At 33.0% G+C, this 26395-nt stretch overlaps 2 protein-coding genes across 2 annotated transcripts; one reads left to right on the forward strand and one right to left on the reverse strand.

Moving 5' to 3' along the window:
- Nucleotides 1-8: 8 nt before the first annotated feature.
- LOC148604474 (uncharacterized) lies at nucleotides 9-18431 on the forward strand. Its single transcript, XM_088550250.1, has 4 exons — nucleotides 9-207; nucleotides 15052-15282; nucleotides 16712-16840; nucleotides 17320-18431. The coding sequence occupies exons 1-4, from the start codon at nucleotides 66-68 to the stop codon at nucleotides 17598-17600; spliced, it is 783 nt and encodes a 260-aa protein (XP_088406376.1). The 5' UTR covers nucleotides 9-65; the 3' UTR covers nucleotides 17601-18431.
- A 627-nt stretch (nucleotides 18432-19058) lies between these two features.
- On the reverse strand, nucleotides 19059-25375 carry LOC148604475 (calcineurin subunit B type 1-like). The gene is made up of 6 exons (XM_088550251.1): nucleotides 25296-25375; nucleotides 23675-23714; nucleotides 21091-21267; nucleotides 20826-20885; nucleotides 19945-20129; nucleotides 19059-19474 (listed from the first exon to the last, which is right to left on the reverse strand). The coding sequence occupies exons 1-6, from the start codon at nucleotides 25296-25298 to the stop codon at nucleotides 19424-19426; spliced, it is 516 nt and encodes a 171-aa protein (XP_088406377.1). The 5' UTR covers nucleotides 25299-25375; the 3' UTR covers nucleotides 19059-19423.
- Nucleotides 25376-26395: the final 1020 nt, after the last annotated feature.

Raw genomic sequence — 26395 nt, forward strand, 5'->3', positions numbered from 1 at the left:
TGTTTTAGTTGGTTGGTCATGTGACTTAGATAAAGAAATGATCTCTTGAACGTTCAGGTGTAAAGATGGGTTTATTTAATTTTGTTTTGATTTGCTCAATATGTATTTTATCGAATAGTAATGGAGTTAAAAGTTTTGAAGACGAATCGATTTTAGAAAAGGTTATTCGTGCGGATGAGGGCGAGGGAACTGGTAACAAAATTCAAGGTAAAAACTTTTTAACACTGATTTTTATAATACATAAGAGGCGTATCATCTCTGAAAGCCAACTATCTAATTTATTATCAGTTTATCGAATATTTTAATCAACGATTCATAGCTAAAGTCACATCATCGAACATTCAGCCAATTTACAAAGATTTTCTTTTGCGGATTCAATATGCATATATAGTGTACTTGGGGCAGCATGTTCATTTTTAAGTAATTAGTAAAATAATTTAGGATATATTGAACTTCCTTTCCTTTACAGGATACAATTACAAATTGAATTTTATTTTTGTAAACTTTAAAGCATTCATCAGGGTATAGTTTAAAAGTCACTGTTTAAAGTGACCACGCTGTTATATGTGGCAAGTATTATTTGGCACGCTATATATGCAGTGATGCAAGTTCTTCAGATCCTCTATATGGCACTTGATTCAATCTATGCAGTCATAATAATTCTATTAATTCAGTTTAAATAAGCTGACTTAAGTTTCGTCTGGTTTAATGCTATATGTAAGATATTAAATAGTTTCACCCCTGGGTTGTCAATCGCGGAAATGGCGGATTATACGTTCCGGAAATTTCAAATTGTACTCTTCTGCATTAAGATACTATAAGTTCGCAACTACATATAATACACAAAATATCTTGCAGTTTGCAATTTGATGCTTTTACAATTATTTGGGCATTTAGTTTCAACCATATTTTATTAAACACTAAGTGGTAAGGATTAGGCAGCAGGCAAAGCCTATGTAAGCTCTCTCCTGGTAGCAAAAGTATACATTACATTATATGCATATATAAAGTATAATAAATTACTTGTACAACAGAAGGAAAATAAAATGGGATATATTAAACAAATCTGAGTACAAGAATTGGAATACAACACGATCTGATTAAATACAGCAGTAATAGAAGAAAAAATAAAATTTCCTCTTCGAAAAATATGTGTTATCCAAAGAAATTTCGATGAAGTTAAGTGTGCGTATAACAATCATAATCGGAAAGAGAAAAGAGAGAAATCTCTTAAATTTTAAGGTATTTATTTTGCACTCCATTGATTTTTTAGTTTCCAATTAATTGTGGACTTGATTTCATAATCAACAAGTGAATAGGACCAACACGTTCCTAGTGATTGGGATATATAAACAAAGTTTTATGAAAGTCACTGTGCCATCTGTTGGTTTTACATGTAGTTTATCTCTCCTACTGATACCAGTACTAACCAGAGACAGTACGGTAAACCAGTACTGTTCGTACTTAGTTTACTCTAGATTTATGATACACTACAAATATATAGGACCCATATTTAATAAGAGATCTTTTACAAGTAATCCCGTTCGATCATAAAATTAGAAATCGTACCAAATATCACTAAATGACAGTAAATAAACTGCATGTAACGCAAACCAGTTAAACAAGTTTTTTAATTGAAGATAGAATATAAGCAAGGAAACTAAGATTCGAGCGGAAATCAAATACATATTCCAGGGATAAAGACTAGACAGGGAAAATAGGGACATACAAAAAATATCCAGGACAGATCGATATGTGATTTTAGTTAGTTATGAATTCCTCCAATTGAATGAGATCTCCTTTTTATAGTTTTTTTTATCACATACTAGGCTAAATTAGCGACCTGTACTGAACGAATCTGAAACTTACAAACACACACAAGCAAATGTTTAACTTAGATTGCTGCTTAATTTAATATTCCTTTAGAAATGTTTTTTTGCAATCTAAATTTAATTGTTCAGCAAAATAAAAGTAAATGATCGATTCACGTAAAATTTGAAAAAAAAAGATATGGCGTATTTTTTAGTAGAAATTAAAGTGCGGGTGAAATTCCATCGCCAGAAAAGTAAAAAAAATGCAAATACAATACTGACACTGCAACAGCAGAAAATAGGACATGTTTAACTGTTAAGTTTATATGAACATGTACAATATTGTACCGGTATTTATATGCATATATCTTGTATATCGCATTCGATCACCGTTTAAAAAAATATATCTATAAAGACAATTTGTGTATATACGTGTACAAACGATGAGGACACAGTTTTTTGTAGGTTTATATTAGTCTGGACCTGAAATGTCAGTTAACTTCTAGTAGGTCTTAGTTTGTACATTTGTGTAATTTATATTCAGTTTCTTTATGTCCGTTGTAACAAGGGACTCAGATCTTTTTGAACTGAATTTTATGCGTGTTTAATTGTGTAATATTTTTTTCACAGCGACCAGATTTTATAGGGGAAGGTTGTGATCATGCTAAAGTACTTTAAACCCGCCACATTTTTGGCGCCTGGCCCAAGTCTGGAATTTCTGGCATCTGTATGTCTTGTTTCGTTTTCATTAGGTTTATTTTTATGTAACTTGAGTATATAGGGGCAACTCTTTAGCTGTATCTGTGCATGATGATGTTTTGGACCTGCTGCAGTCTGTCCTGTGGTGCGATGGTTTCTTGGTCGTCCATTGAAGGTCAAACGGGTATAGCCTTGGGCTGACATTTTTATCCAGGTGGAGTTGTTGTCTCTGATATATAGTCACCATACGTATTCTCTTTATATGAAGTAAACATTGAGGGGGCTTACCACATTTTGATATTCACTAGTTCGCCTTTTAAGAAATTTGAAAAGATTTTTTAATTTCATCTGAAGTTGAAGTTTGGTTATTTTTACCTTTAATTACACATGTTTACACATTACTATAGAAATCCAATATTATCGTAATAAATCTACGATTTTTTTTATTTTTGAGATAAGTTACTTGAGTACGCAACATCGAGACTTTTATACTGTAATTTATATGAGGACGTACACGTGCATGTTGATCAGTGCACGCTGACTCCAGATATTAGTTTAAGTATAATCCAACCGGAAGTTAAATGTCTGTGATGAATATTTTAATACTTCGTTTGTTTAACACGTACATATTTATATTTCTTCGTATGTTAAATATACATAATTAAAAGCATATCTTGCGCATGGTAACTATTTTTTATTTCTTTTTTTTTTTTGGTGTTTACCAAATGCAAGTTTAGATTGTTAAGAGCCGAAATTTTTCAATTCCGTTATTTTCTAATATGACGTGCTTCAACGCTCTTTAGACCACAGCCATGGTGAAAAAAGTGATAAACACTTGACCATTTCGTGCAACACATAGGCTGCGTCTATTCAAAAATATGAAGAAACTAGTCCAATTAGAATCGGAATAAATCACAGAAACTCCCTTTATCATTGTAATGCGACATAGATGGCCAGTCCGTGGTAAAACAGTGATAAAATGGAGTTTCCGTGATTTTTTTTTCTTAAATATACTACCATATGGACCATACACATTGATGTAATCACTCTGGGCTTGCCCTCAAATCAAATATGAGCCCGACTAGTATATAAAAACAAAAAGGGTGATCCAAGATTTGATGGTGCCTCGCCTCATTCCATTTTTTTTTCAAATAAAATCGAATATATTACTATTTATTGCTCAGCAATTACTTGACAAATAATATATCATGTTTGATAAGTAGGAGAAAGTCCCTGTTATGTAATTAAAGTAAAATTCTAGTCGCTGTCATTTTCTAGATATTCCTTTTGAAAATTATATTACTTTTAAAATAACCTCTGACACGAAAGCAGTTTATTCATTTTCTTTAGACATTTTTTTTTCAAAATTAATATGTTTGTATTAGATATGACAAATGCCCTCTTGTCGCCGGAATAAGAAATTTGCCTCTAATGAAACACTCTGACAAAGGACCCCAAGGTCCTACTGGTTTGTCGGATGTTTGTTAATTACAAGATCTAACCAAACACAATTGCTATATGGGTGATTTTATCTGCATCAATAAGTGGATAAGGCCGCACAAGGTACAGGTATACCAGGTGTGGTATCACAACAAAATATGCTTTTAATATATGGCATGTGGGTTTCACATGGAAAGATGAGCCCATTGTACTCACTATACCTCTGTCCTCTGTGAACTACAATCAGTGGATAGGTGTTGGTGGTACCCTTAGTTTGTAAATATTTTATGGGTAAACCTAGAATCGATCTGTAAACTTACAAACTTATAAAAGATAAATATTACCTTTCAACTATTCTCACCTTTAACTATTATTATTGTAATTATATTATCGAATGGAATGTGCGAATCGGAACTTTAGTTTGTGATTCTAATTGCACTATCAACGCGAATGACTTGATTTTATTATATAGATAGCAGTGATTTACCGAATGTTCCTAGTGTAAAAAAATCGATAATTCACACTGTGGAATAAATTCGGTAATTTCACTCTCGCACTTTCTTCCGTCAAAACACGAATATCAATCCGCCGTTCACAAAATATAAAATTCATATTAACATAGCAACGCATAATGGAGGAAATCTATATTGATAGGATAATCAATTGGTTATTGAATAACCAAAATATGATCACTCGTGCCAAGAACGCAAAAAGATCTATCAGGTGTTCTTCGGCACTCGATCGTGATCATATTTTGGTTATTCACTCTTTCCAATTAATTATCATATTATTATTAGTTTAATTGAGCGAATTTTATTTCTCGTGTGTGTGTGTGTATATATATATATATGTATATACACAACGTCTCAGAATGTGACGACTCTATTCACTAGGCCCCTCCATCGGATCAAATTGATACATGGAAGATAACGTAAACTTATAGAAGGGTCTGAAAAATTCCCAACGATGTTAGAACTGTCAAATTTGCGAAGCAAATTTTTGTCGTTCCCTCCGGGGGACTCGAACTCGTACCGCTGTGACATCACCGCTTGCACTAAGTCCAGCGCCCTAGACCACTCGGCCAGCTAGGCTATATAAAAGTATAGCTTTCGCTGGGCGGATGATTCCTCCTCGTAGGATTAATTTAGGGCTGTAACTTAGTACACGATGTATGGTAGTACTGGACAGTTCATCTAGGTGTTATTATGTAGGTTAGAGGATCAAATTAATGATGCATGTCACAACAAATCAATATTATACATTATACAATGTATTATAATAGGGCGCTAGACTTAGTGCAGGCGGTGTTGCCATAGATGTCACAGCGGAACGAGTTCGAGTCCCGCGGAGGGAATGACAAAACATTTGCATCGCAAATTTGACAGTTCTAACATCGTTGGGAATTTTTCAGACCTTTATATATATATAGATTGATTGCCAAATAAATATTAAAACAAAAACTTAACCTTTTAGCGAACTTTGCAAATGTAATGAAAAACCAGATTTGCATATTGCCAACACTGAATATGATTTTGCGAAAAAGATAATGATGTATCGAATAACAGTTTATGGGTTTTAAAGGTGATCAAAATTTACTTGGGTATACCTTAGGGCCTGTCACCAATATAGATTGTATTTATCTATTTACTAGGCTAGACCGAGTTCTCAGCAGTCTCTGTTGATACAGTATGCTTCTGTGTCAGATACCCTCTCGCGCCTTCTAATTGGCCATGTTTTAAAACGTGTTTCAAAACGGAAAAGGTACAGAATTCACTTAACTTTCTATTTACTTGTGATATCGGTTGTTTTGTTTACTCACTAGTGAATTGTTTGTATTCCCCTTTAATCTTGCTTTGCAGTTGTATGTCACGACCAAGATATGGGAAGTGCCACAATTTGCAGTATAATAAAGAACCTTTCTCCTATTTTACTCTTGTAAATAAGTAATTGAATTATAAGAACGCATACATGCTAGCTCTATAGTTAGTCCGTATCAAACTTGCACGAAATAAATAAAACGGCAAGACATCTTTTCTTTTGAAACATGGCACAGCCTTGCCTTAATTAAAATTGATATGCAAAAACTTAGCTTCAGCAAATTAGTTTTCTCACAGTCCCACTCCAAATATTTACACAGTACATAATACCATAAGAATTATGAATGAAAAATATCTAAATCAAATGCATGTGACGTTAGAGTTTTCATTGTGATTTTGAAAAAAGATATTAATGAATTTCTCTTCAGGTTTTTTCTACTGTCTTGATTACAAAACATTCCAAGGTGAAGACGTACACAATTACAACACCTGTACAACACCATGGCCACGAAGTTATTATACCCTGTTTCTCAATTATACATTTTCTGATTGTCCTCATTTTTATACGGTCGAAAAAAGGCGGTCGTATTATGTTATGATGTCGGCGTCGTCGTCGTCGCTGTTAATTTATTCGTTTTTGTGCGATAACTTTAGCTGTAGTGAACCAAATATTTTGAAATTTCAATGTTTTGTTACTTGCTGCTAGAGGAAGCTTGCTGAATTAGGTTGCAGATTTTAAATTACAATTAGCATTTTTAGTCTATAGGGGCCAAATGGGACAGCACCATAAAAATTATTTTCTTTTAAACATTTCTGGTCCGATTTAAACAATTTTGTTTTCATTGGATATCGTCCTTTTTTTGTGATAGACTATATGAAAAATAATCATTTCATTTTAATGATTTTTTTTGTAAATTGTTCCACTTAACAAGAACTTTAGCAATTCAAGAAGTATCATAGCAAATTAACCCATTCACCAACCGCTCTTAAGATAATAGGGTAGAGTGATCCAAAAAATTGTGCAATATTGTATTCAAACCAATTGTGTCCATGAAGAACTGTAAGTCCCGATGTTCAAGTGTGCCAAAAAATATATATATATATAGAAAGGTCTGAAAAATTCCCAACGATGTCGAGTGGTCTAGGGCGCTGGACTTTGTGCAGGCGGTGTTGCCATAGATGTCACAGCGGTACGAGTTCGAGTCCCGCGGAGGGAACGACCAAAAATTTGCATCGCAAATTTGACAGTTCTAACATCGTTGGGAATTTTTCAGACCTTTCTATACGTTTACATATCTTCCCTGTATCAATTTGATCCGATGGAACAGTGTAGCGAATAGAGTCGTCACATTCTCAGACGTTGTATTTATATATTACAGTTGAATATAGTTCAACTGGCTGCGGTCGTATCATGCTACACATGGCAAAAAAAATATTTTACTTTGCCATCATGATGATAACCTCTTGTACACAACCGTGTCTGAGGCTTATGAAATATTTGTTTGACGTCAATGCCGGTAAGTTTGGGTACCAAAATGTCTTTGATGACATGTACTTTTTGAAGTAAATTGTTTTTATAGTCGTAACCGTGGTAATCAGGAGTGCTATCTGATAACAGTTGCTTGAAACGATTAAAAATTAGATTATTGTTTTGTCACCAATACATAAAGTTCTCTCTGTGAATATGATTAAACAGGTTCCAAAGATTACATAACCCACTCAATCAATTTTCTATTAAGCAAAGGATAAGGCGATTAAAAGAAATCATGATATTAAAAATCTTGTAACTGCATATATGTCTTGATGGTGTCGAGAAGTCTAATGCGGTATGAAAACGTACGACTTTATATTGCACCTTGCTTAATAGCTTACAAATTATCATTTCAACTGAAGTGGCCATCCCATTTTAGTGTTTTTAAGAGCCCCTCCTTTTTCTACATATACTCTCTGTACAACTTTTTAACCTTTCTCACAATGCATTACATTTCTCTTCATTGACCAAGATTTATTGATATAAATATAGATATATTTTATTTATTTTACACTTGTGCACTTTTCAAAATTAATTTTATACTTAAAACACTTTTTTTCAATGAACCCAGGCGCACACAAAGTTCGCTTAGGAGCAAACATATATTGTTTATGGTTAAGTTGGTGGCATAAATGACAGACATACGTGCGTGCCTTTATTTATTGAAGATGGTATAAGTTCTTTAAAGTTAAATTGCTTTTTGACAGTCTTGAAACTTGAATTAAAAGTACTTGAAAAGAAGAGACTTGATATGAATATATAACCGTTAAAGGTTCATAATCTTTGAACCCAGCCAATTTCAGGTCCAAAAACCGTTTTTATAATAATTTTATGTGTACGTATGTATGTCGATTAATTGATATCTGGAACGCCTTTGTGGTATGTTTATCTTAACGCAATCCATAACAACATTCCTTTATGCTTTCCATATTACATTATGAAAAATGATTTTAATCGAGTAACGAATCAGCTGGTACCTCGATGTACTACTATACATGTCTTGAACACACTCCTGGTACTTTGGGACTGTAGTCTACTGATATGGTTGATAACAACCACAGCCTTGGTCTACTGATATGCATATCACATCGTTCATTGATATTAACTACCCAAACAATTTATTGACACAACACAACGATAAAACAAAATATATTCACTTATTGTACGCGATGATAAAATCAGGCGAGAGGTCACAATGGGGTTCACACGCGCGTAACCCGAGCATTTTCCTTGTCTAAAGTAATTAAAATTTATTTTGAGTATGTATTCATCTGAGTTACGATCGAAGTTTCTAACTGCATAAGAAACAATTAAGAAAGGAAACCGGTATTTTTGACTTCAAAATATTTTAATCCATAATCTATATCATGACACAGACCGATTCTGAAAGTTGTTTGAAATAAAGACGTATCTGAATATTGACTTGCGTTTATCGTCCAGCACTGCTTGGTTACAAAAATGCTGATTGACAGATCATTATTAAAGGATATATTGATTACGCATGTGAATGGCATGCTGATGTAAACCATTCGGCCCTAAATGCTGAGATAGAGATTCTGAACATTGTATTAAATTTCTAGGTAAATAAAAATTCTTCCAACTAAAGGTGAAAGGATTTAACTGAATGAATGTCATTTGTAATAAATTATAAGTTTAAATGAAATAGTATACTTTTGAATCGCTCTCAAATGACATTATTAGCAGCTGTATAAAGGTCTAATTGACGAAAGTGTCGTTTGATTGAATCAATCAATAATCAGAAAGTGTTTGATGTGTATCAGGAACTTGGGAATAACACTCGAATACCCATTACAAGTATCAAATACTTCCCTTATTATATACCAGTCCATATAAAAGTCAGACCATGCCTGTTGTACAAGGGATTCTTGGTGTAAAAAACCCAACCAAACAATGTTTTTTTTTCAGTCTTCAGATGTTATATTTTTAAGTAACATTAATCCTTTTAGATCTGCACTTTCGAGAAAATCATAAAAATCAGATAAATCAAGGCAAACCAAGAACGATAACTTGTAAAGTGTTAATTTGATGTACAGTCTATATAAATTTTATCTCAAAAGCGCAACACCCAAATGAAAAACCAAGATTGATTATGTGGTCTGTAACTGATTCTGAATAGGAAATAATTGTAAAGTTGGATGGTTTTTAACATGCATGAATCACCTTCTGTCAGATTTTTATAAAGACTGCTACTTAAATAAAAAAATATGCCAATGGTTGAATTAATCCTTTTTAAGTATTTTTTTAGTACTAGTGAAATTTATATCGGACACCCGTTTAAGATGTGTGTTTTTTTTTACGATCATAGTTACTTTACTTCAACCCGCCAGCTTCACATTGTTAGAAGTGGAATAATAAGTGGCTCCTACGATTGGGGAAGGGTCCGTATCTCTATATGTTCGAAAAATAGAAAAAAACACCTGACCGATCCCTCTTAAACCAGACAGCTGCCATCCCTTTTCGGAATTTTTTTTATCCACCATTGCATTTGGCAAATGTATATCAGATACTTTACATTTCAGAATCATTTACATATTTAGATTTAAACAGTTCTTGACGGTACAATGTTTTAAAACGACCAAGTGATCGAAGATGTTTATGTATATTAGTAAACATTTTATTGTCAGGTTAAAAGAGATTGTCGTTCCGATAAAGTACCAAGCAAATATTATATTTTGCTAATACAAAAAGAATGTCTTCGGTCAACATCAAGGTTATCATCCCTTCTAGGCCAGTGATATTTCAATTCGCATTTGACTGTCTGGGAGATGTAAAATAGAAGTATTATTAGTATATCCCATTCAACGTATTTATCAAAGGAGTTCCAAAGAACGAATAAAAAAAAATCGTTTACACATGAAATAAATAAAATAAAACACTCGCTTTACTCGTCCGAAATAATCAGTCAAATTAAGATACACTGGTTGATATAAATTGTCATAATAGGCTCGATATCCATACTCAGTTTTAATTAACTTTATTTTTGTGCAAACACGCTGCAAAATTTTATAATTGTATGCTTTGTATTCCTTACCATTAAAGTTGGTCTGTTTAGGACTGCTTTGTGGAAGAGTATGCCCTACGCGACCCTTCTCATCAATATAGGTGTACCTCCTACGACGATATCTCATTATTGGTTAGGATCTTGTATAAAATGACAAAAAATTACATTTTACGACCTACACTTAAAGTCTAAAAGCCCATTTTAAATACCCTTAATTTTAATTTTCTTAAACAGCCATGTAAATCATAACAATGTGGGCGTGGCTAGGGCTGACCATTATAGAATGGCGTTTGAAAGTTCCCCAGACTTAAGGCGCTCTACATATTTACAAAACGTCTGAAAGAACTAGAAAAGGGAATTTTATTGACTCTTAACTCAATGGGCTGAATCGTGCAAGATTTTCATACTGTTAGAACCACGCAGTGCAATGGGAATGTTTGCTTTATACATGTATTAATTCAAATTAGTTTAAAAAAACAAAACAAAACAAAACAAAACAAAAGAAATACAGAACAAAACAAAACAATAAAAAAAAACAGAACAAAACAAAACAAAACAAAAAAAAAACAAGCACAATAAAAGAAGAAAACATATATTTTTTTTTACTTCTAAGCCAAGCAGAAGCTAAAATAAACCAGTTCAAAACAAGAAACGTCTTCAAAATCATAACTTTCCTTAATTTTAAAGTCAGCTGGCTCATATGAACAAGAGAACAAATTTAACAAATCGTATTGCGAAGCATATGCCGTTCGTACCAAAAACATGATTCATATTAATTGTTGTTTTTTTTTTTTTAATTGTTATCAATGACGTTTTTTTGTACTGATATTTCATATGATATCTCATGTTTTATTTTCTCGTAGATCATAGTTTAGTCAAACACGTGCAAGGAACGTAAAGTCCCCGTTCTCACTATCTTTTTGAACATAATTAAAAACAAAGATTAAAGTCAGTAAGAAACAGTCGGAGACAAGTAATACAAAGCCTATTTAATCACTTTGATCTATTTTTTTTTTCTGCCAATTATTTCTAGCGGAATAGAAATGCTCGATTAAGTGATGTCATGCAATAACTTCATTTCTCATAAACAGCCTTTGCCTCGGATTGTATGAGAACACAATTATCTGTATACATTCTTTCAATTTGAGATGGCAATGCAATTAATAAGTTAGAATAGATACATACATTGATTGATAACTTAACTTGCCCAATTCATGGACTAGTTAACCGTTAATATGAACGAGTTTCTTTGTTTATATTGCAGTGTAATTTGGGGAGATCAATGGATTGAAAACGAAAAACGGATAAATGTACATGTTTAAATGATACTTATACACTACGTCATGTAAGTGACCTCGGTGTTAAATACTGGTATACAAAATTTGTCTCTTATTAAATAGTCATTTCCTCGTTGGCCTAGGGGTCGTATCATTCAGTGTTTGGCTCTAAAGTAGTTTTATTTATAAATGTCAGACTTAATTTTTACAAGTGATGTTACTTGGGTGGCTTAAATGTTTTTTCTTTGTCCAATTTTGACGGGTAAGACAAGCTCCTAAACTTAATGTTTTTAAATAGTATAAAATGAAAAAAAAAAGCATACAAGGTATTGACTGCGTACGGTTTGTTACTACGAAATCTAACCTTACACAACCACCGTTTTAAGGATGGGAAAAGTATGAATTTGTTTGTATGCAGGATATAGTTTGGAATATGTTGTATGTATTACATGTATGATTCCGAACTCCGACATTTGTTTTGTAGTATTATGTCTTGATATCCCAATCACTAAACTCCACGGAGCAATTTTCTTATATAATATTAAGAAATTACGATTGTCCTCAAAGTAGAATTATGATAAATGATAATTTCAATTTTACCAAAGCCTTTCAAGCTTTCATTTGACACAGAATGGAATTAGTCCAGTTACATTGATGGTGTAAAATGCTGAATACCAGCGTTCTAATCACTTGAAAGAGTTATGTCCCTTACCCTAGGTCTACCTCCTTAAGTCAAAGTAATTCATCTGACTTTATACTAGCAAAGTTACATGCATTTTAAACCAAATAGCACCCTAAATCCTTTCCTTAATATGCATGTATGCACTTTTACAAAAATATAATAAAAATCAAAATTACCAACTAACATTGACACTGACATTGTTTTAAATAGCTCTGAATCAAAATTTATTTATGCCATAATAGTACTCCTTTATTACATTTTGCAGAAATGGAGTCTTAATAGCGTTCGAGTTTTTATGTTTTAGTAAAATTTCGTTTCTATTGCAAATCCACTTCCTAAAAATGTGTTTGTTTCAAATAATAACGGAAGAATTATGGCCAAATTCAGTTTTTTTCCAAAATTATTTTTTGTTGATAATCAAAGGCTTGATAGGCTTGATGTGGCAAAGACTGAAGTGGAAAAATCTACTATTATGAAAAGGCAGTCAGTGCATTTACATAAATTGCAAATGGAATATCGTTAATACAATGTGAAGAATGTTATCATATTTTATATTAGTTATTTATTTCAATATGTAATTCCCAACAATAAACGGACCCATCTCAGATTTCTTGATGGTCTCGATAACACCAGTGACTATACCATTAACGGTGAGGTGTGATGTCTCTCATGGTTTACGGACCGCTTTTTCACTTGACCCTTGGTAATGATACCGTCTGTGGAAAATTAATTGATTTATGCAATGCAATATTTTGAGAAAGTGTTTTAAAGTGAGTATGTATACGTTTCTAAAGGTCCGATTAAAGGATACTCATATTTTGGATAATTTACAATGCAAACGTCCACTGATGAGAAGAAGCACATCTTTCTATTTAGATATACAATCGGGTTTACACATGTAGGTTATTTCAACGATTTTAACCAGTAAAGCGCCCCGCTTTATTAGAAATAATGAAAAGGGGGGGGGAAAGAAAAAAAAACATGTCAAACCAAGAGGTCGAGATTTGTAAAAGAAAATGTCATACGGACTTTAACATTCTTGTGGCGAATGTGAAACAAACAAAACACATTTTCGACAATTTGGAAATTTGTCGAGAAGTTTTTTTCTGTGCACAAAAAAAAAGAAAAAAAAGTTCAATGTTCAGAATGAATTGCAACGTTCTCATTATACGAAGAAAATTATAATATCAGAAGAAATAACAGAAAGAAGTAACATCACCAACAAAACAAATACTAAACAAAGTGGGAAGATCCTGTGTGTTCCCTTAGTGACATCACCAACAAAACAAACACTAATCAAAGTGGAAAGATCCTGTGTGTTCCCTGCGTGACATCACCAACAAAACTAACACTAAACAAAGCGGGAAGATCCTGTGTGTTCCCTGAGTGACATCAGCAACAAAACAAACACTGAACAAAGTCGAAAGATCCTGTGTATTTCTTGAGGGACATCAGCAACAAAACAAACACTAAACAAAGTCGGAAGATCCTGTGTGTTCCCTGAGTGACATCAGCAACAAAGCGAACACTAAACAAAGTGGGAAGATCCTGTGTATTCCATGAGTGACATCAGCAGCAAAACAAACACTTAACAAAGTCGGAAGTTCCTGTGTGTTCCCTGAGTGATTTCAAACTCATTTTTCTGTTCGTCAATCAATTCGTTATAGTTTAAGGGGCCTTAACAGTTACTACGGTTTTTTAAATTCCGATTTTGTTCAATGGGAACAAATTGTGCTCCTTTACTTGCTGACCTATTCCTTCACTCTTATGAGGCTGACTTTATAGCTGATCTGATCAGAAAGAAAGAATATAGTTTTGCTAGATCCTTCAATCTCAGTTTCCGCTATATAGATGACGTGTTATCTTTAAACAATCCTAATTTCGGTGATTTGATACATCGCATCTACCCAAAAGAACTTGAGATAAAGGATACTACAGACACTGTGAAGTCAGCCTCATATCTTGACCTACACACTTAGAAATCGATGGTAAAGGAAAACTATTGACCAAACTTTACGACAAACGTGATGACTTTTCATTCAGAATAGTCAACTTTCCTTTCGTCTCTGGTGACATCCCTTCAGCATCTGCATATGGAGTGTTCATATCACAACTTATACGTTACGCCAGAGCTTGCCGAAACTACGCAGACTTTTCGTATCGCGCTAGAACTCTAACAAATAGGCTTCTGGAACAGGGTTATGTTGCTACAAGATTGAAGTCATCACTGCAGAAGTTTTATGGTCGTCACCATGAACTCGTGGATCGTTATGGTGTATCCATCAGCACCATGAAAACGGATTTATTCAACGGGTCATAGTTTTCCTTTCCTCGTTTGTCTACCCCGGACTTGACTTTTTATGAACAATTCGGCGGGTGTTTCTAGAAAAGCAGAGGACGCTTACCCTACCGGTGCAACTTGGTCCATGCTCCCAGTTTTAAGTGGAGTCCGAGTTGCTCATTTACTTTTGTTACTTTGTATGTATGATTTTAGTTACTTTATGTTCTTTGTTGTATATGTCTATTTTCCATGTCTGGTCTTTGGCCCTGGATTACATTCTTTTGATTACTGCTATAACCTTGGTTCCCTTGATTACTCTTTTACTTTTATTTCTATCATGTGTTCCGTTTGGGCTTCAATACGAATCTGAGGTTTTTGTCGTTTTTCAGGGATGTCATTGCTATTATTATTAGAATGCTATTTAAAATGTTAACGTTTTGACAGGATTAACCAATTTATCGTGGTAAGCATTGTAAAGATTTAAATTTCAGACTTCTCTGTTGTCCAATGTGAACCACCAGTACCTCCAGAGAATGGCTATTATGTTGGCCCAATATCATTGGACACCGGCTCGATCGTCCATGTCAAATGTAACCAATCATACCACTTACTTGGTGATGACTATATACAATGTCAGGCTGTACCCAGTCCCTTCAGACACTTTGCTCTATGGTTTCACAGTGTTGGGACCATCAGTTACAGCAATGTACCAAAATGCATAAGTAATTTTGTACAATATTTGCATGTTGGTGATGGAATTTAAAAATTAGCTAGTGAATAAATGTCTTTATACAAAACATATTAAATTAGTAGTAACATTTCGGAAAAATACAAAATATTGTTCATAACGTCCATTCACTGTTTTATCCATGTAAATAACCTTCCTCTTTGAAATGGCATGTATGAAATTTCAACGTCTTACACGTAAATCCTACATACGTACACAAGTTTTTTGGCACACGAATACGATCTATTCGAACATGGTTTGAGGTGGCCACCAGTGACCCTCACTTATTAATTCCTATTTAATTTTCAGGTTTGCCTTCACCTCCCATTTACGAAAGAAATAATAAACATATTTATATTTATTTTTAACTTTTTATTACTAATTTTTTTTTGTTTTTTTCCCCGATTCTTTGCATAATTGTATTATTATGCAGCCAAATAGTGACATAAAGGCAAAACCCTTAGACCATTTATGCTTCAGTAAAATGATTGAATTGGAATGTATTGTTTGGGAGTAACATAATTGATACTTTTTGTGAAATTTCTTTTTTTTTCGTTTTTTTGCAATGTTTTATAAATCATGAAAATTGCAACTTGGAAGGCATAAAATGAACACCAAATTATATTTTTTTTAAACTTTACTTTCTTGTTTTTTTTTTAAGCAAAAACAACAAATAAGTAATTTTTATGGCAGCATAACTACTCTAGAGGTTTTTACATGGGAAAATATGGAAAGTATGTCAATTTAGACTATTCTATAGTAGGTAGGGGTATATAGCAACCTGAAATCAATATGGAGTTGATGTGTAGAGGGTGGGGCATTGCCCCCCCTCAAAAAAATAATAATCAGAACATCTTTTGAAAGTAAACAATTCTTAAATCTTACATAATTTGTTTTTTTAAGTAAGAATTTTTTGGGTTTTTTTTGACACAATAGTAAAGCATCAGATAAATGTGACAGTCACTTGGCTTGTATTCAGTGGCCGCTTATGGGATCGAATTAAATGATAAATTGTGCTATATTTTAGATGTGCAGTGATATTTGGTATTTTCCCGTGGCATTTTTTTCTATGCTTTCCTTATTTTTCAACAAAAGATCAAAATGAATTAAACCTGTTAGGCCTTTAGCTGACATTTTCACCCAGTTGGAGTTGTTGTCTCTTTGACATTCAATGTATTCACCATACCTTTTCTCGTTATATTTATCAACAACAACAACAAAAAAATAATTAAAACAAAGTGGAATAAAATGTTCACAAAGATAGCTCATATCATTTAAAAATCGACGCACCTTTTGTATGACCTCGATGGAAACTTATGGCTGAACTAAAGGTCTCTGACTTATTGAAATGTTTCAAGTGTTAAAATGTTGTCTTTTTAAACATTTTAATGGTTGATAAGATATTTTTTGAAATTTTATTTCAGAGGAAATTGCAACACGCATTATACGAAAGGGTTTAGAGAATGGCCTTAATATTGACCGAAGTAGCAATGCAAATCGAGTGATTCCTCCTGGACCTCTTTTATCAACGGGTAGAGCACAACAACCCAAAGGTAAGATAGTTTTGGCATCTTCGTTATTCGGTCTTGAGTAATATAATGCATCAGTATGCTACAAGACCCTGATCTAGCACCAAAAACTGTCATAAAAGCACCCAAAACACAATTTTCGTATCAAAGCAATAAAAACAGAAATATTAGGTATTCTACATGTACATGTATGCATGGCAGTCGATTCACTTTAAGAGAAGTTACTTTTTTCCCCCGGATCGGACAAGTCGAACACATCTGAGAATTTATAAAATGAAGCTTTGTTTTTCAATCTGTCCCCGGAAGTTGATACTAGTGTAGACAATTCGTTTTAATTATACCGTTATGCTATTCCTTTTCCGTATCCAGTGAATTCGACATTGCGAGTGAAAAAAATGCGTATGATACTATAGTAATGAGAAATTACCAAGAATATGGTATCTTTGCTAACATTTTTTGTATGGCAGTTGTACATCACTTTTCATGCTATCATTCGTTTATAGACAGGAGCATGTACCACATAACCGAAGAAGAGCATAACCGATTTATTGACAACTCGAAACCAGTAGTAAATTCTGAGCATAGAAAGAAGCCGGAACCGAATTGTAACGACGTTCCTGTCACTGGACTCTGTAGAGCTAGTATCCCTAGATATTACTATGATGTTAAGTCGAAAACATGTGAACAATTCACTTACGGTGGTTGCGGTGGGAATGGAAACAATTATCTTACCAAGGAGGACTGTGAAAAAATGTGTAATGAATCAGACAATTCAGAAAGTTGAATTTAAGGTTGTTTTTTTTCGGTAAAATGGGTATCATTGCGCGTTTAGAACTAACAATTACGGACAGTTTTGAAGCTAAATAACTGACAAGCAGTTTGGTCTACAGACATTTAATTGTTTAATTCTGAAAAATTCAACCTTTTTGGTTGTATGTTGTTTGTTCTAGGCTTGCACACGGTTTGACTGTATTGTTGTTAACATCTGTTGTGAGTGGAATTTCTCATCGTCGGTTGACTTGATTCCAATTCAGTCACGTGCGCAAGTTCATGAAATAATCCACAATTTGAATTGGATGAATTTTAATATGGTGCTCTTAAACCTTGCCATGTGATTCTCTATAAATAGGCTAACCCTTGAATTGTAATTTAGCACAATAGCCGGTCTTATTTAGGGGAGTGAAACGGCCAGTAATACTCATTGTAGTTGTCATATAAATTTAAAATGAGATCCAACTTATTTTTAAGTGGTGTTTTAGGATATAAGTAGTTGCATCGACTATTCTCATTTCGTGTTTAAATCATGCTATGTGGATACATGTATTGTTGGGGTGAATAATTGTTATTTGTGTATGAACTCGGTAATATTCAAACATGGTTACTTACAAATTCCTTAACATACGAAAAGGCTTTTAGATTTTTTAAAACCATGATTTTAAGAAATGAATTGAATGGAATTTACTATTTTATAACTTAAGATCATGTTTGAATATTTTGATGTTCGATGACTTGTGTACTTATTTTATGTAAATAGGTATTTTGCCGGCTAATTCTGTGATGATTGCTACAGGTTGATTTTGTTGTTTCTATTGTTATTAAATAATGTTACAATTTTGTTACACATTTTTTGGAATGACATGGGTGGTTTAAAAAGGGGTATTCCAGAAAAAAAAAGAGGATTCCTAGCTATATTTTACGGGCATTTATCAAGTTTTCGAACTAAAGAGTGTGTTACCAACCCCCGGATAGTTTTATTGCTGAAATGCAGGATATTGGAAAAAGCTAAATGATTTGAAAATTTGTTGAATTTAATATGACAGTTCTATTTTATTCCTTTTTGTACTTTACCAATAATTTTTTTGTCTTCCTCACCCAATCCGAGTATTGTTTTTCGTGTGTATGATCAAAAGCACCAAATTTCATTCGGTTAGACTCAACTTCCACAATTTCTTATTGAACTTATGGGGAAAAAATCAAACCGTGCCATTAGGTCAAACAGTTCAAAAAGCCATTTTGCCAAGACTTTTGTGAGTTGAATGAATAACAGCAATAAAGTTACAATGTGGATGTAATATTTTCCATGTGTATAACTTGCATGATTTTAACATGGACCTGAACTTAAAAGAAAAAAAATCTGATTTTTTACATCAGGTTGAAGGAAAAATCAATGTAAATCATATAAAATTTCCATTTAACAAAAGTCAAGAACCATAGACAAAAGAGAAAGGAAATAACAACACGATAACACTTATAAACTCTATTGTACAAACACATATACGAACTAAAATCAAATAGGCAACTCAGAGTTTTCCAAAAAAATGAGCATGGCATTATTTCCATGTAACAGAAACTGTTTTATTTCTCCGAATACAGACTTTTGTACCGTCAGACCTGGTTATTGTGTCACATGCAAGTGTTTTAGGTCGTTTAATACAAAAGCACATTGGTGGTGGAAATTTTCAGTGAATAACACCAAACGCTTTAGAGTTGTAATATTGATAGATTGATTATTCTCACATTTATACTCCAAACCAACAATATAACTAATCATATACATGTAGTAAAAACCACAATATGGGATAATCGAGTGAAACTTGACAGAAAACTTTAAAAACTCTGGACTACCATCTTCTTCTGGAAATCAATATTTTCTGCAATCTGAAAAGATATCAAATGATTCATTCTAAGTGGAACTACATGTATCATATACGAGTTATATACAAAGTATGTATTTTTTAAAATACGTCTTATAAGCTCCATTTTCTGTGTACATAGTCATAGTGACATTTAAAACTAAAAGTTGACCTGGTGATCACAGAAACCTTAACATTCAAAATTTACTAGATAAAATTGGGGCATAACTCCACTGGCCACTGGAAAAAGGGGCCACTTAAAAATGTGAATATCATGGAAAGTTTAATTCAACTTGAACTTTTTTAAAATTTCAAAGCATAGTGTTAAACTGTGAAATAATTTGATTGAGCAATTCTTTGAACATGAACATAAACCGAAAGTATGTATTAACGAACAGACAGAAATTCAAACAAAAGAGTTAAAAAAAATATGGTTGTGCTTGTAAAACCAGCACAACCGACGACGTTTTAAGACCGAAAAACCAAACTACCCACCAGACAAAATTCTTCAAATGACAATTTCCCATCTTGGTCCAAATCATGCATAACGATGGTTTTATCGACAATCTGCTGAAGTTGTGTGTCTTTTAGGTTGTCACCTACCATCAGCTTAAGTACCTGATATAACTCCCCATTAGAGATGAAACCATCCCTGTCAATGTCATAAATGGAGAAGGCAACTACAAAAGAAAAATGCACCATTTGGACTTCCATTTAATTAAAGCAGAATGGCCAATAGATTTTATTGGTACGACATGCAGTACCTAAATTTTCTGTACAAACAGTACAAAACATAAGATTGAACTCATTTTACAGTACCAATCAATTTTGGGCTGGTACGCCTCTGCACAGACATGTACACGTAGAAAATGTTACTTGTAATTCCTCGAATCAGTAGTATAATATAAACTCCATCTTTTTTCTTTGTTAATCTATTGATTTACAATGGTTTAAGTATTAGTGATATCACATTGCTGACCATAGCAACAAACAGTTTCCGTTGCCGAAGTTAACCTTACTTAGAATAACAGAATGTACACTGTACATAAACATGTACATGTAGCTAGTTGGCATTCATGAATTTGTCTCCAGTATTTCACAAATAAGTTGTCATATTTAATGATATTCTGCAGTTCAATGGGCCATTCTTTAAAAAAAAAAACCTTATGATATTTATGGGACATGGAATGTAATACCAATTAAATTGTATATGTCACTCTAATCCCAATCAATACATGTAGATCTCGGATGATTTGATCCAGTCTCAGACTGTACTTAATTTTCTATCACTTAAAACATATAATTCGTTTACCATTTTTTCTTTGTTAAAAGATAAAAAAAGTTATGTAAGTCCTGTGTTTGATACAAATACTTACATTTCAGTTTTTCTTTGGAATTGCCTTTGACACTAAACTGGGAAAGTCCTTGTAAAAATTCTATAGAAAAAATTGATAAAAAGACTTAGAAGTTCAGCCTTAGCAGGAATATTTTTAAAATATAAAATAAAACATTTCATGGATTTTTGAAAAAATATATATATTGACTTGAACCAAAGAAAATATAAAAGAAATAAACAAACGAAATATCACAATGACAGATATGTTAGACAGTTGACTTTCAATTACACATTAATCTAATCACCTTTAAAATCGACCTCTCCGTTTCCATCGATATCTATGGTGTCAACAACTCTCTGTACCAGGGGGTTATCTTTCAGTTCAGGTATAGATTTGAATTCTTGTATGCTCAGAGATCCAGACTTATCTTTGTCAAGCTTGCAGAACCTCATTCCGAGACGTCTGATTTCAGCTTCGTCAACTTTAAAGAATTTAATATACTTGATCAAAGCTGAAGGCACCCAGGTTTAAGATCAAAATATTTTACGAACTATTCATGAGCGCATGCTACACCCGTCGCCTGATATCAGAACATAACCCCCATTTTTTTTCTGTTAATAAGAGCTAAAAATGAAAACGTGAATTTTGGGGAAATAAAAAGGGAGCCTTTGACCATGAATGAAAAAAATATTCTAATGTTTCGTGGCTTGGGCTAAAAGCGTTTTTCATTAAGGGCGCGAAAACGGAAAAAAACCACCTCGCTTTTTTATCAAAAAGTGCAAAACATCGAGAAAATGAAAGGGAGCCACTGACCATGACTACAAAGAATATCTCAAAGTTTCGTGGCAATTGCTAAAAGTGTTATTCCGTTAGAACGCGAAAATGAAAAAAAAAAACAAAAACAAAAAACAAAAAAAAAAAAAAACCCAAAAAAACAAAAAACAAAAAAACAAAAAAACAAAACAAAACATCCCACTTTTTATGAAAAAGTGCTAAAAAAGGGAAAACTTGAAATCGGAACTTTATAGAAAACAGAAGAGGGTCTATGACCATGGATACAAAGAATAACCATAAATTTCGTGGCATTTGCTGAAACTTTTTTCTGTAAGACTGCAAAAAAGAGAAAAAAAATCCCCTTTTTAAATGCAAAAATTCATATAACTCAAAAAATTAAATATTCAAAATTAATCTAAAATTAAAGGGAGCTCTCTTCCATTAATATGAACAATTGAACAAAGTTTTATTTAAAACTTGACTTAACCCGTTTTGGAGTTATTGTACGAAATGTTGACGGACGGACAGACAGACAGCGGTATACCATAATATGTCCAGTCAAAAGAATTTGAGTTCAAAACCATTTCAGCACGTAAATAAGTACCGCTATGGAATGCTAAAGAAATAGTTTAAGGAAGAACAGGCATCTGTGGTGCCGCTGGCGGAGAAAAAAAAACATGCTTACCCTCCCGGAGTACTTGATGTCACTTCCGGCCCCGATGCCTAGAAACATGCCTCAATTTAAGAACTAATGCGTGGCGATTGTTGCCTTAAATAACTCTGCATTCGACTTATAAACGTATTTAAATATGGATAGGAAAACCTCAACATACATACTCCAGCAATTTTGCAGTGAATAGAAGGGTAAATTCAGACTTTGACACGAAGCTCAGTTGTTGGACATGATTCTTAACCCTCAATAATTTAAAACACATTTCTATCTTGCTCTTTTGTTCAAATGTTGAACTTGCTCCATTTTTTTTTACGTTTTCGTTAACCGTTTTTTAGCATACATTGTGTAGCAGACCAATTGATTTCTTGTTTTCATGGTTTTTGAATAGAATTTAAATATTTCAGCTTATAAATTTGAAATTTGTATGAACTAAAAAGCCAATTACATATCTATTTATAACATAAATTTATGGACAAGTGCATACATTCCTATTGTAGACAATTATACTACGACTATTATGTAACCATAGTTACAGCTATTTATTGTAAACCATTGGGGTTGGATAAAATGTTTATCATGAAATATGTACACAGTAATGTAGGACCAGGCACTTTATTTTTCAAACAGCTTACAGAACATTTGTCACTTTCTGTATTTTCTAACAACACAAAGTTGCCACCATCTTTAAAAAGACCCTCCTCCATTAAAAACAAATGTTCACTTGCTGCATTTGTGAACTTATAGGTTTGAAGAATTGTGTAAACCAACGAAAATCCAAGACACACACAATCTGAAATGCTTACTAATACCTCCAATTATTCAACATAATACAGTTGTTAGTATAGATGATTTTTTTTCAATAATTGAATTGCACTTAAGTTATACTACAATCTTAGAAAGCAACAGATCGAAACAGGAAGAAACTAAGACACATTTCAGAATATATGCATGATACAAATAGTAATAGATGGCTAGAGACAATATAAAATGAAGAGCTTCATCATAGACTGAACAAGAACATAAGTAATAAGTGATGTAACAGCCCAAAGGAAATAGAGATGATGACTTGGATACGTACTGAGAATGAACCACACCAACAATGACGTGGATTTCTGATGGAATGAACATGGGGTGGACCAGTAAGATCTGGAAAGATCATAACTGGGCTGGAGCTGCGATGGTAGTCAAGGATAGACACAAATGGAGACAGTGTATCAGGACCTTATTTGACAGCTGGCACAAAGAGGAAAGGTGAGGTGAGGTGAGGTAAGTTATGCATTTCTTGTGATATGTAATTGCACATTGCACATTGCTTGATTTACAAAAATGCAACAATATTAGGTATTTGAAAAATACAATTTTAAGAACTAGCTGATACATATTAGTTTACAGAAACTTTACAATACATGTACACGTACTTTAAAAAGCATATAATACTCACAATTTGACGCGAGTCCTCCTTCAAATGAAGTTTGATTCCCCTACAAGTAGAAACTCTGTGGTACATGTACATATACTAGGAAACTTTTTAACCCATGAGATTCAACTGTACACGAGAGGAATCAGCAGTTGTCTAAGCTCGACACGAAGCCTTAACTTATCAAGATACTCGGCACACTGAACTGAAATTTCAGTCAAAATACATTCAGTTTGAATAGGGTACGGTAGCTTTCATAACAGCTCTTTTTTTCCATGAAGTAAAAAATTCTGCGGTCATTCGCCATTGAGTGTCAGTTGACAAACGACTTATACCAATCCTTAATAATGTTCTATATTCTTTAACTTGAAACTCGAAGATATTTTGCAAACAGCAAAAACTGACACCAGCTGCCAGTTCTTCTATGGTTTTTAATTTGTGCTGCTCGGACGTTTCTGTATGTAGGATTTGGGTTTTCAGTTCCTTCAGTTGGTACGTATACAAACTCCCAGGCAGAGGGGATTGGTTACTCCCTATATATTTGTACTATATACGCGTTCATTGTTAAAATATACACGTATATATACACGTATTGGTATTTTTTATATATATGCGTATTTCAACATTATACGCATATATTATTAATATATATACGCGTACATGTGTATTATATACGCGTATGTTTGTATTTTATACGCGTATATTGTTAAAATTTTAACGTACATATACGCATAAATAAAAAAAATAACCAATACGTGTATACATATACCCGCAATTTTAACAATATATGCGTACATAACACAAATATATGCACACATCTAGATCTTTAAACTATACGCGTAATGACATGAACAGCTACTCATAAAATCATAGCATTCCCCTTCAAATAAATCCATGTGCAAGTCTGGCCTCATAGTTTTGGCCAATGGTTTGCGTTGAAGCATAAAATCCAGGCTTGGGTTAATACGTAGATTTGGGCACAGATCAATTTTGAAAAATGCTCACTCCGTCATCGCATTGGCTAAAACGACGGGTACATTAAATTTTCCATTCTTCATTTCCATAATTTTTACTGTCATTTTAGTGTTTGACGTTTATTACAGTTCCCTTTTTACCATTAAAAATATATTGTTCGTTTTTAATATGTATGTTTCTCATTTATACAAAAATGAAAAAAATAACGTTGAAATATGTTCCAATTTTACCATCCAAGTCCTCTGTGCTGACTTAGATTGCATGGGATAGGGGAAATTTTTTATATTTTATTCGGTTTTTTTTAAAGGGAAGTACATATTTCAAGCAAATATTCAAACATTTCTTTCGAAATGCGCTCGGTATCCACGTGTGTAACTCGATATAAAAAGGTAGATCTAAAATAAAAACAAAACAAAATTGTCGGCAAATATAAAAAGATCGACCTTCAGAGCTACGAATGACACAGTCCAGATAATCATGTCGTTCGCCGGGGGATTCGTTTATAAATCTGATGTTTATGGAGGTGACCAAGCAAAATAAAAATTAGCCTTCCAAGCCTTCTGAAGCACTGGTCAATCTACAGCCGTATATTTACTTTCCTTATCTGTAAATTGAGTAATGGCTTTGTAAAACGGCAAACTTATTGTGTGTTACTAAAACATAAACAAACCATTGCAGTTGATTTTAACTGTGAACTGCAAAGCGTAGCAAATATATGAACGGTGAACCAGTTTTTGCAGACGATTTTTATCCCACAATGCAATTTAAAAGGTATAAAATAATGTAATGTACTCCATACCTGTACCCAAAAGACACCAGTTTGATTTCAATAAGTGATTATATTTTTCTTATAGCCAATAGTGCATCTTACAATGTAGTAAACATGCATATGAATATTACAGAGAAAATCATCGAACGTTAAATATTCATCGAACGATCGATCTATTTTACGGAGCAACGATAAAGACAACACGTTGTTATTAAAGAAAAACAAATATTTCATATACATTATATATGTAATATATAAGAACATTTGTATACACGCAATATATCATATTACAATATGTAATGTATTGATATAAAAAAAAGACATATGTTTTTACATATGAATTATAAGTGATTATTTGAACAATACTTGAATATCGTTTTATTATGTTCATAGAAAAAGGAGTTGCATCAAACATGAAACATCTTTAATATTTGGCAACGCTGTTTGGCACTTAACCCTACCAATACCGTCAAATATTTTGGTGTGATTTTATACACTTTTGGTTTAAAAAAATACCTCTAATTTATTCAGGGAGTTAACTTCTAAAAATTCGTATGGCTTAGGTCATCGTCGATTTTGAATCAATTTATTTTCAATTAAACGACGTTAGTGACTACAAGGGGCGATTTTATTAAATATATTAGGTATAATAATCAAATAAACCAAAAACAGAAAAAAATAAATTTTTGTGTCATGTCTCCTTTAATTATATCAGGCGTCGATTCATAGTGGTGCCGATTCGGTGTACTCCCATCATAAAATTTGTAAAACAAATTTTGCATGAAATCTGTTTTTCTATAATTCCTGGGTACATTGTACATCCATATAAACTACTATATAAAAATTAGCTGCGAAACGTAGCTCTAACTATTTTTTTTTGTATTTTTGAAACGTTAGATCTCAAAATAAAAAAAAATCAAGAGCGACGATTTCATTACATAGAACCCCTTGACAAGGGAGTCTGAAAAATATACATGTGAAATAAGCAATTTCCCAAAATA

The sequence above is a fragment of the Perna viridis genome, chromosome 10 (assembly GCF_037379345.1).
Source record: "Perna viridis isolate PV_CMFRI_1.1 ecotype Kerala chromosome 10, ASM3737934v1, whole genome shotgun sequence".
Classification (NCBI taxonomy): Eukaryota; Metazoa; Mollusca; class Bivalvia; order Mytilida; family Mytilidae; genus Perna; species Perna viridis.

Coding starts and splice junctions, on each gene's coding strand:
- LOC148604475 (XM_088550251.1), bottom strand. Junction 20,886..21,090: donor CGGAGAGGTCGATTTTAAAG/GTGATTAGATTA, acceptor TTTTTTCTATAG/AATTTTTACAAGGACTTTCC. Junction 20,130..20,825: donor TTCCAAAGAAAAACTGAAAT/GTAAGTATTTGT, acceptor TTTCTTTTGTAG/TTGCCTTCTCCATTTATGAC.
- LOC148604474 (XM_088550250.1), top strand. CDS start 66: ATGGGTTTATTTAATTTTGTTTTGATTTGCTCAATATGTATTTTATCG. Junction 208..15,051: donor AACTGGTAACAAAATTCAAG/GTAAAAACTTTT, acceptor TTTAAATTTCAG/ACTTCTCTGTTGTCCAATGT. Junction 16,841..17,319: donor TAGAGCACAACAACCCAAAG/GTAAGATAGTTT, acceptor ATTCGTTTATAG/ACAGGAGCATGTACCACATA.